Below are 10,631 nucleotides of genomic sequence, written 5' to 3' on the forward strand. Positions count from 1 at the left end.
AAAAGCATCAATTCTTTGGCGCTCAGCTTTTTTTATAGTCCAACTCTCACATCCGTGCATGACTACTGGAAAAACCATAGCTTTGACTAGACGGACCTTTGTTGGCAAAGTAACGTCTCTGCTTTTTAATCTGCTGTCGCTCACCACTATCCATTTCTGAGTATACCAGGTAGGCTCCGAGAGGGGGAGTGACTTGCCCAGGGCCACACAGCACGCAGGGTGTCCCTTGCTTTCAGAGGGCACCTACCTCACCCTTCTGCCTTCATTGAATGTGAGTAATTCATTTAAATATTTCACGAATCTTTATCAGGTGCTTACTGCATGCCAGCCCCCAGAGAGACCTTGGGGAGCCCCTTGGGTGTGTTGGCTCTGGGGGGTCTCTGTCCAGGCCAGGCTTCTCTGAACTTTACTGGTGGGAATGTTACCCCTTCTACAAATGGGAAAGTGGAGGCTGGGGAAAGTGCCAGGGGCTGAGATGCAGACGTCAGGTCGTCTGATTCCCAAGTCTCGGCATGGTGTTTTCCATCTTTGGTGACCTATTGATAAGGAGCTGGGAACTCAGGATTCCCTCTCTGCCGGGGGAGGTGTGTGGCCACTTTGCTGTAGCCGGTGGGGCAGTTGCCGGTGGCATCATTCCTGTTATTGTGGCTGGTGGCAGGGGTGCTGTCTGCAACTGGGGGGAGTTGGGGCCACATCACCATGAGGCTGACAAGCCAGGTCGATGGTAGGAGTCAGCAGAGATGAGGAGTGCGGTGGGGGAGAGGGGGTGTTCAAGGCAAAAGAAATATCAGGAACAGAGGGGTGGAGGTGGGAAGGATCAGGCTTCTGTGAGAGGCTTTATAGCTGAGAGATGAGGCTGGAGGCCCAAGAAGGCAGCAAGCGAGGTCAGGGGACGCTGGAGATTTTATCTTGGGGGCACTGGGGAGCCATGGAAGGTTTCAGCAGGCGGGGAGGGGCTGTTCTGGTTGGTGTTCTAGAGTGTCTCACCTGACTCTCAGGGAAGAGGAGCGTGTGTGCCAGTGTGGAAGCAGACAGTGGCAAGGTGGTCCCTGCAGGCAGGTGTGGGGGGCCTGGACGAGGGTGGGAGCAGCAGGGCAGGAGAGAAGTGGGTGGTGAAGTTTGGAGGCAGGCTCTTCCTTCCCTGGTGCTGGACTTTAAGCTTGGAGAAGACTGACGCCCAGCATTAGCCTGGGTGCAATGGCCTCGCCTTTCTAACTAGGAGCATCTGTGGGGGGACATGGATGTGTCTAGGGGCCCTAAGGGACTCCCAGGCTTCAGGACAGAGGTGCTGAGAACAGGTGGCTCAGCGGCTCAGCCCTGTGCCTTCCAGGCCTGCTGGCTCTGCTTCAAGGCCCAGCAGCCCAGTCCCTAGCTGAGTGGCAGCTGTCACAGACACCGGCGTCTCACCCCCCGCCCCCCCACCCCCCCAGCCCCCCACCCCCCGTCCCTTCCAGGTCCAAATAAAGGAAAAACCAAAATACATTTCCCTTTGTCGGAATCCGGCGAGGGTGAGCTGGTGAGCCGGGCGAGAGTCATTCGCTGTTGTGTTCTGGGGCCCACACTGCTCCTTACATAAGCTTCGAGTTAAAAATACGCATGGAATTCTAATTCGCCTCTCTGCCTGGGATTGTACCCTGGAGGGGCACCCCAACCCCCAGCCTCTGGCGGGCAGGGGCAGGGCAGGCCCCTGGCCCCCAAGGAGACAAAGAAACTGCCCCATGGCACAGGGCCGGCGCCTGGCCGTACTAGCGCTGCCTGCCTCCAAAGCCCTGGGCTGTTGAAGTGTCGTGAGTATTATAAAAATCCTAAGAGCAGCTAACCTTTTCTGAGAGCGCATCGCGTGCTGAAGTCTTCACCCATGGGATTGCACTTTCTCCTCCTCCAAGCCCGTGAATACTTTCCCGTTTTACAGCCCAGGTTAACACCTTGCTTAGGCCACACCCTGAATTAGCATCCAGTGGGGCCTCTGACCCGGGTGCTATCTAGAGCCCACCCTTGACCCCCATAATCTGGCCTTCCTTCTGGGGAGGGGGTGCTGAAGAACAGGAGGTCACCAGTCAAAAGTCCCCTCTTTGAGGGTTCAAGAACAAAGTGGTGGCTGTGGGTACTGCCAAGGCAGCAGTTAAGCTGCCATGGGGGATTTGAGGGGGGGTGGTGGGAGGTGGGTGGCAGCTACCACCCTCCAGAGTTCTGGATGCCTGAGCACATGGCTGACCCAGACTGGAACCCATTCCTGAGGATAGTGAGTGCAGAGCAAAGCAGTGACAAGGCCTGCTTTGCTGACATTAAAAAAAGAAACACCCATCCCCCTTACATGGGCGGTACCTCCGGAAGTGAAATTAACAACCAGACTTCGAAGACAGGAGCATCTTTTCCCTTCTCCCTTTCACCCCAGCCGTGGCCGGCCAGCCCAAGGATCACCCAGCCGTCCCTGTTAGCGCTCTGACCAGCCGTCCCAGCCCTGCCCGTCCCTGCAGGGCCGGTCCACAATCATACGGGGCAGTCCTCCTGGCGATGGCGGGAGCGCTGTGTGCTAAGCACTTTACATGGATCATTTCACTTAATCCTCATCCCTGCCTCCGTGGCGGCCAGTCCTATTATTTCCCCCGTTTCCTGGGACTGAGGTTCTGAGAGCTGGAGGGGTGATGTGCCCGAAAGTCCCACGTTCCGCACTCGGCAGGCCACGACGGTTGCAGAACCCACCGGAGGAGTGGAATTCCATCCATTATTCATGCGGTCACTTTCTGGGCACTGGCTCAAGGTTCTCTCCTTCTTCCCTTTGTGGAATTTATGGGATGGGGAAGCGCCGAAGACAGAATCCGACGTGGCCTTGTGTTGGCGTCAGGGCGAGCCCGAAGCAGCTGGTATCTGGGTAGGGTGATACCAGGTCTGTGGCGTTTAGGGAGGGGTGGCTGGGAAGGGGCTGGATAGTTCAGCCAGGGCTTGTGCACAGGGGGAAGGGGTGGGGAGAGCCTTTAGGGAGAGGAGAAATGAGGCGTCCCAGCTTCAGGCCCTGCCCTGTGCGTGCAGACTCAGGTGGTACCTTCCGAACGTTAGAGTGCCTGCGTGCTCACTTAGTCATGTCTGACTTTGGGACTCCATGGACTGTATCTCACCGGGCTCCTCTGCCCATGGGATTCTCCAGGCAAGAATACTGGAGTGGGTTGCCATTTCCTCCTCCAGGGGATCTTTCCTACCTGGGGATCTAACCCATGTCTCTTGTGTCTCCTGCATTGTCTAGGCAGATTCTTAACCACTGCACCACCTGGGAAGCCTGGCCAATTAGGGGGATGACCTTAAAAACTGCCGCTCGGTCCTTCCTTGCTGGGCAGGCACGCCACCCTGTCCTGTGAGCCGGAAGCCCTCATCTCAGCCCTGTGGCTGCCCGGGATGAGGCACCTCATGGTTATAATTTTGAGTCGATGCCATCCTTGCCTCAGAAGCTGACCCTCACAGCAGGGCGTCATCAGCTCTTTCTCTTTTATATAAGAATTTTTAGTAAGTTCCCCCCACACACATGATTTTATTTATGTAGCTAGTTTTGTCTGTGCTGGGTCTTCGTGGCTGTGTGGGCTTGTCTCTAGCTGCAGCGGGCGGGGGGTTTGCTAGTTGTGGTGCGCAGGCCTCTCATTGTGGTGGCTTCTCCTGTGGAGCTCAGATTCTAGGGCTCTCAGACTTCAGCAGTTGCTGCACCTGGGCTCAGGAGCACAGGCTCAGTAGTGGTGCGTGGACTTAGTTGCTCCGCAGCACGTGGGACCTTCCTGGACCAGGGATTGAACCCGTGTCTCCTGCATCGGCAGGTGGATTCTTTACCACTGAGCCACCAGGGAAGCCCAGCTCTTTCTCTTGCACGTCCTCCTCCAGCAGCGTAGAGCCAGGGCCATGGGAATCACCGCCACTCTCCTAAGATATAGATGAGGAAACTGAGGCCCTGCAGGAGGGGGCCAGTGGCCCAGGTTGGAGGATCTGGGGTTCCATCTCAACCCAACCCTTCAAGGAATCACAGGCTGAAAGGAGAGGGCGGGTCCCAGAGCTGGCGACCTGGCCTCGGGTGAGCCCTGGGCAGCTCCTTGTCCCTTGGGGCCTCAGTCTCCCCATCTGTCAAATAGGGCTGAAAGTCCCTTCACAGTCAGCGTGCCTGGGGCCCAGCTGAGCTGAGCAGGCCAGACCCGCCCCTCCCCCGCGCAGCCGCAGTCTGACGGGGGAGGCCGACAGCCAACCGGACAACGCCCAGCGGATTCTGCAGTGTCTGCCACTGCCGGGCGCTGAGTAACCCCAGGGTCTCTCCCAACCCTGGGAGCTAGGCGAGGGGGGCGGCTTTTATCTCTGGGTCCTGGCGTGGGGGCTGGCCCGTCTGCTGCCCCCGAGGAGGGTGGATGGAGGGCCCCTCCCCGCCCCGGGCCGGGGCAGGCCCTGACTTGAGGCAGCTCCTGCGGGACTGATTTATCGGCAGCCCAGGGGAGCCGCGGTCCGAGGGCGTGTTGGGTCCCCCCAGCTGGAATGGACCCGGCGGGAGGATGAGTTTGGTCATGCTTGGGTTGTCGAGAACTGAAGAGTCATATTCTCTGCCAGAAACGTTTCCCGTGGATACCAGACTTGCTCACTTGTCCCAGGCAGAGGGGTCTGGAGACCTCCTCCCACGCCCATGCTCTGTGATACCAGGCAAGCCCTTCACCCTCTCTGAGCCACAGGTGCCCCCTCTCAAGTGGAAGAGAAGAGTCCCCCCACTGCTGGGTTTGCTGGGGGATGGAATTAGATAATACACGGACTTGTTCAGCTGTTTGCCTGCCACGCCCTCATTAAATCCACCTCAAGTAAAAAGAGCAGCTGTCTCTGGTTTTGGCGCATGGTGTGCGTTTGAGTTGTCTGTTATCTTGGGAAGAGAGCATCTTTAGGAAACATGGCCATTTGGGGCAATCTGGAACCACCGCTGAGCCAACCCAGCTCCTGTGAGAGTCCCGGCCCTCCTGTGTCTGCCTTTCTGGCGCGTCAGCCGCAGAGCCAGGAAGCCGGGTGTTTGGAGCTCACGTCTGGGTCTTGTCTGTCTTTAGCTGTTGCAGGTTTTGGCAGGGGTCTCCGTTTCCTACCTGTAAAATGGGCACAAGCTTTGCTGTGTTGGCTCCTTGAAATAATGTGTAAAGTGAAATAAGGAACCCCTTTCAGAATTTCTCTCTCCCCACCCTCTGATAGATGCTACTTCTCCCAAGTCCAGATCTTGCAATGCTCAGAACAAAATACCCCCAACGGTGTTAAGCGGCAGGGTGTCACTGGAAGCAAGGCAAGCGTGGGCTCAAGAGTGGAGATGTGAGGGCTGTGCATCAGCGTGGCTGGAATCCAGGGCCTGCTGGGGGTGAGAGGACCCTGAATCTGGTGTCTCTAGCTTCCTGGGGTCACAGCATCACAGCTCTAACTGACGCTGAAACCTTAGGCTCAGCTTCCTTGCCCACAAAATGGTCAAAGACTCCCATTTCATGGTCAGGGACACGCCCAGCTGGCCAGTCTGAAGGAGGGGACCAGGCTTGAAGGCTTCTAGATGCTTGCAAGGGCTGCCTCCCCAACCCCAGACATGAATGACAGTCTCTGCCGCCCTGCCTGGGGATGTGTCTGTGTGCCAGGACACCTGTGACAAGGCCCCGAGGGAGACGGCATCACCCCATTTTAGCGGTGCACAGAACTGAGGGTCAGAGAGGGAAGAGTGTCAGGCCCTGTGCACACAGCGGTGGGGCTGGGATTCGGGCTGCAGCCTCTGACTCCAAAGTGCCTGGGCTCTGGCGCCGTTTCCCAGCCTCACTGTCAGATGCAGGAGGAGGAGGAGGAGTAAGAAAGTGCCTTGTCTCCCGCTGGAATCTGCAGGCTCACCACCACACCTGGCACATAGTAGGGTGGCAGTGAAGGCTTCGTAACTGAATGAAGGAAAGAAGAGGGAGAGACTCTTCCCTCCCAGCCCCAGCTCCTCCCAAGAGCACAGGTCCCCAGGCGGGATGTCTTTGGGGCTTCGGGGTGGGGACCCCAAACCCAGTTAGTCACACCTGGCCTTGGCTGCCTAGGCCCGTCCCTCTGGGAGGATTGTTCTTTGCAGGCCGTGGCTCAGCTCTCGGGGGAAGCCTCCCCCCCTCCACCCGCCCAGATCCCAGAGGGCGGGATGGGTGGGGTGACTCCTGCCTGGCGCAGGGCCCAGGCTGGGCCTGCACAGTGTGCTGAGGAGGGCGGGCCGGTCATGGAGTTCAGTATCTGGGTGTGCTCCCTCGGACGGAGCTGGGCCCCCACCCCCAATTCCGGCTCTTCTCACTTTTGCTGAGTCAGAAGTTCACTATCTGTCTGTCTTCAAACCCCACTCTGCTCCTGGCTGGCTGTGTGACCTTGGGCAGGTCACCTTGCCTCTCTGAGAGTCAGGCTGTGAAAATGGAACAGTGAGAATAATCATGATTTAATAGGCCTCAGAACAGAACTCTGGGTCACTGGGCAACAGTAAATTAGAAGTCCTCTGAACTGACTGCTCTCTTCCTCCCCTGCCCTAGGACTCCCAATTCCTGTTGTCTTCTAATATAATTTAAACCAGGTGTGAATGGTTGTCAAATTTCTTTCCCCTCATGGATGTCTAATCAAAGCATGGCTATGGTCTGTGCTATTTCTGGTGCTGTATGACTGAATGAGAAGGAACTTGAGGGGATTTTCATTGAGGGTGTAGGAGAGGAGTAGACTCCCTTGCCTCTATCACCGAAAGTCCTTTCGTGCAGCAGCTGGGGATGGGCAAAGGCACCCATGTGGCTGGGGAGCCCACACTCTTAAGTCTCTACTGCTCTGAGCAGTTTGGCACTTCATAAGAGGGTTACCAGCACATAGCAGCCCCTTAGCAAATGTCTGTCTAGCAGATGACAAGAGAATGGGTTATATTCTAGACCTGGATGATCCTCCCCACTCTCATTTAATTCACTGCATCTGATGAACTCCTACATATCCCTCAACACCCAGTTGAGATATGCCTCCTCCAGGAAGCCATCCTAACTTACTACAGGAGCAGTTAATCTTTTGGGAACTGTAGTCCATCAGAGATGGGCAAACACTGAGTTTATCCTGCCTAACTCTTCTATTTTCCAAGGTGGTGGGGGAAAACAGACCCAAGAGGGAGGGGTCTTCCCTTGGCTAAAGCGTGACAGCGCAAGTCAAAGGCAACAGCGTGAGGATTCAAACCAAGCGACTTTAGATCTCCTTAGGCTGTCTTTAGGCATGAGGAAAAAAAAGGGCCTGGACTTGTCCTCTCTTCTCCTGCCTCTGCCACTCTGTCCCCATCAGGGCCTCTTGTAGAGTCAAGCAAGCAGCTAACGTTCTCTCTTCCTTCTTTCTCTGCAGCCCACGACCTCCCTGCGAACAAGGCCTCGGCACCCCAGCCCGGCAGCCACTTGCAGTGCCTGTCTGTCCACTGCACAGACGATGTGGGTGACGCCAAGGCCCGAGCCTCTGTGCCCACCTGGCGGTCCCTGCACTCCGACATTTCCAACAGATTCGGGACATTCGTGGCCGCCCTGACTTGAAGTGACAAGAAATACCCCCTCCCCCACCAGGCCCTCCCTTCCCCCTTTCTCTCTCCTCTTCCCACTTCACCTGACCCCACCCGTACCTGCCCCCACCGCGTGAATTCGAAAGGGCCACTATTGCTGAGTGGGTGATTTTTTTTTTTCTAGGTTGGTACCTGCTTAGTGGCATATGGACCGGAAGGGGTTAATTTAAAGGGGGAAAGAAAAAAAAAAACCTCAAAAAAAATTTTTTTTTAAAAGAAACTCGTCTGCCACGGTATGTTACCAGTGTTAACCCTTCTGCAGTTAGCAAACTTTTGCTGAAGCATTTTCTTCCTGCTAGATAATTCCCTTTTTTTTTCTGTAATCTTGGCATACGTTTTTTTAGATGACCTCTTTCCTTGTTTTATTTTCGTGCTGCTGTATGTCCAAGTATTGTATTTCATAATAAGACAAGAGTTGCTTTCCTTTTTAATTCTCTTTTAGTCTTGTTCCTGCCCACCTCCTTTTTTTTTTTTTTTTTTCCTTTTTCCTTTTGCTTCGTTCACTGCTTATTAAAATGGAAATCCTGGAGAATAGTAGTTCTGGAATATTGCCGGGTGAGAGTCAAATTGTCATCACAATATTATATATTGACACCCAACTGTCATCAGTCAGGCAGGAGCCAAACAATTAATGCCCCCCTTAGGTATTCCGCCTGAGATTTTGTTTTGTCTGTTCCCTAAGAAAATAGACATATATATTTTCGTTCCTACAAACACACGCTCAGCCTTCAGCTCCGTTCTCTCTTTTGCTGGGAGCTGCCTTTCACTGCAATGGAGGTGATGACGTGTCCGGCCCGCTTCTGTGGGAAGCAGTTGGAATATTCGACTGTGGTGTTTCCTCTCCTTTTCTGGGCCTCTGCACCAACGCCCAGGCCCTGAATTTTCACGCTGTGCGGAGCATCCCTGTTCCATACGGGGATGGTAGCAGGCTCCCGCTCTGCTCTGGGCCAGGTTGGCTGGGTCTAGGGTGTTGGAGCTTAAGGGTCAGGTCTCAGCCTTGACCTTTCCCGATATCTGTTGCCAACCAGGCATCAGGGCAAGAAGGAGTGGTTTCTGGGTCATCCCCCACTTATCTCCGTTCTGGGCCGCCCCCACATCCCTGGGAAGGACCAGCACTTTTTGGAGGAGCTTGTTGAGTAAAGGAGCCCCCAGGCTCTCTCGGCCAAGCCCCCTTTCCGCCTCCCAGCCTGTGTGTCTTCTGTGGAGGAGTTTGCGGACTCCCACGGGCCAGAGAGGAGAGAAAGGGGCTGCAACTAGTGACTTTGATTCTTGGGCCTTTTTCTATTTTTTAAACCCCAGAATCCCCCCTCCTGCTTTTGGTGTAATTTCAGCCTGCTGCAAAACCAGAGCCATGTCCTGAGCATCTCCTGAAGGAATGACTTCTTTGAGCAGAGGTGAAGGAGCGGCTGGGTGAGCAGGGACCCAGCTGAGGCCTCTTACCTGGTGCTTCCAGAGCAGCGGTCAGCAGAGGCCCGGCGCTGGCAGGGGAGGCTTTCTTTGGGTGCTGCTGATGACTGCAAAGGGCTTGTGTGATTCACGGGAGTGGTGGGGGTGGCCCAGATTCCAGGGTGGGCCAGACAAGGAGTGACTGACACCACGTCACCCAAATCTGTAACTCTTCTGCTCAGTTTCAATTTCTGAGCATCTTACTAAATGCTCCATTTTGAGCTTCACTCCCCCTCCATCCTTCCCCCCACCCCCGCCCCATGTCCCCAGAGTTTGCAGACCCGGCTTTTTTTTTTTTTTTTTAAAGCAAGTGACCTGAAGGCTTTGAGCTCACCGTACAACACCCACATTGTTTATTTCAAAGAACTTTTTAGCAAAGGGAGAAGAGCATCCGGAAAAATCTGGCTCTTTCCACTTCCCCCTCCTCGTCTTTCCTCCTGCTGGCCCTTTTGGCTCGGGGTCTGAGTCTGGACCATCCGAAGTTCCTGCATGGGCAGTTTCACCCGGGTTGACCCCGGCCCCTGCAGAAGGCAGGGTGGTGTGGACTGATCAAAGAGAAGAAGGTGGGAGCTCACCCAGTAAAGGAGAGAAAGGGGCAGGGAATCTCCCCTCCTGCAGTGGGCTGCAGGAGGGCCAGCCATAGTCTGAGTGAAACCCCACGCCCCCTCTGATTCTGCAATGTACAGCTGTTTGAGAGCTTCATCCTTTTATTTCTTAAACAGGAATGATTTCTCCTTAATTGCTTAAGGCCGGGGAGCCAAGTGTCTTGACTTCTGTCTTTGACTTTCCCTGCGTTGAGGCCATCAGCTCATGGTCCTGGCAACCTCGGAAACCCCTGAAGTTTTCAACTTTCTCGCTCCCCACGACCCCAGAATGGAACAGCTTTAAAAATAGCCTTAAGCAAAAGGATGTTATTTCACTAGATTTGGTTTAATGGAAAGAATAAAAGCAAATTAAAAACACACCCAACCCGCAAGACTCCACAAACACTGGTAATCGGTACTGCATAGCAAAACTCTTCGGGAAAGAATATGAAAACGTTATTGCACATGTAAAATATGGAAACTTAACTCTGCTGTGTGTTAGGCAATCCTGTAATCTTTTTTGACTCTTAAAAGAAATTCATTTCTGAAATGCTTGGTTGGAAGACTGTGACAATAGCTCATGAAATTGAGTGTTATTTTTTTCTTTCTTTTTTTAAAAAAATATGTAAAGTGCAGTCTTCTGTATTCATGCATATTGTATATACCTGTATATGTTTTCCTGAGCAGCTAAATAACAATAAATATGACGTTAATGGTGACTGTGGTATATTTGTGGGCGGGGCTTGCATTATTTTTCCCCATCCCCTCCCCTTTTACCTTGTGTTAGTCACTCAGTCGTGTCCCACTCTTTTTTTGTGTGTGACCCCATGGACTGTAGCCTGCCAGGCTCCTCTTTCCAGGCATGGAATTCTCCAGGCAAGAATACTGGAATGGGTTGCTGTTCTTTTCTTCAGGGGAACTTCCTGACCCAGGGATCAAACCCAGGTTTCCTGCATCGCAGGCAGATTCTTTACCCTCTGAGTCACCAGGGAATGACTCAGGATGGGGGATGGGAATGTGGGTCTGGATGCTGTAGCGTGTGT

At 54.2% G+C, this 10,631-nt stretch overlaps 1 protein-coding gene across 3 annotated transcripts in view; it reads left to right on the forward strand.

Annotated features, from left to right (window-relative positions):
• MN1 (MN1 proto-oncogene, transcriptional regulator) overlaps positions 1-10,307 on the forward strand; it is a 49,395-nt gene extending 39,088 nt beyond the window's left edge. Inside the window, exons 2-3 of one of the 3 annotated variants that reach the window (XR_001919358.1) lie at positions 7,351-8,968; positions 9,369-10,307. Coding sequence is in view for 1 of the 3 variants with exons in the window: in XM_013970805.2 (XP_013826259.2) it covers positions 7,351-7,532 (182 nt within the window). In the remaining 2 variants the exon portion in view is untranslated. Of the gene's footprint in view, positions 1-7,350 lie in introns of all 3 variants that reach the window. The other 2 variants (XR_001919357.1, XM_013970805.2) reach the window with 2 other exon arrangements.

This window comes from Capra hircus, chromosome 17 (assembly GCF_001704415.2).
Source record: "Capra hircus breed San Clemente chromosome 17, ASM170441v1, whole genome shotgun sequence".
NCBI classification, from domain to species: Eukaryota; Metazoa; Chordata; class Mammalia; order Artiodactyla; family Bovidae; genus Capra; species Capra hircus.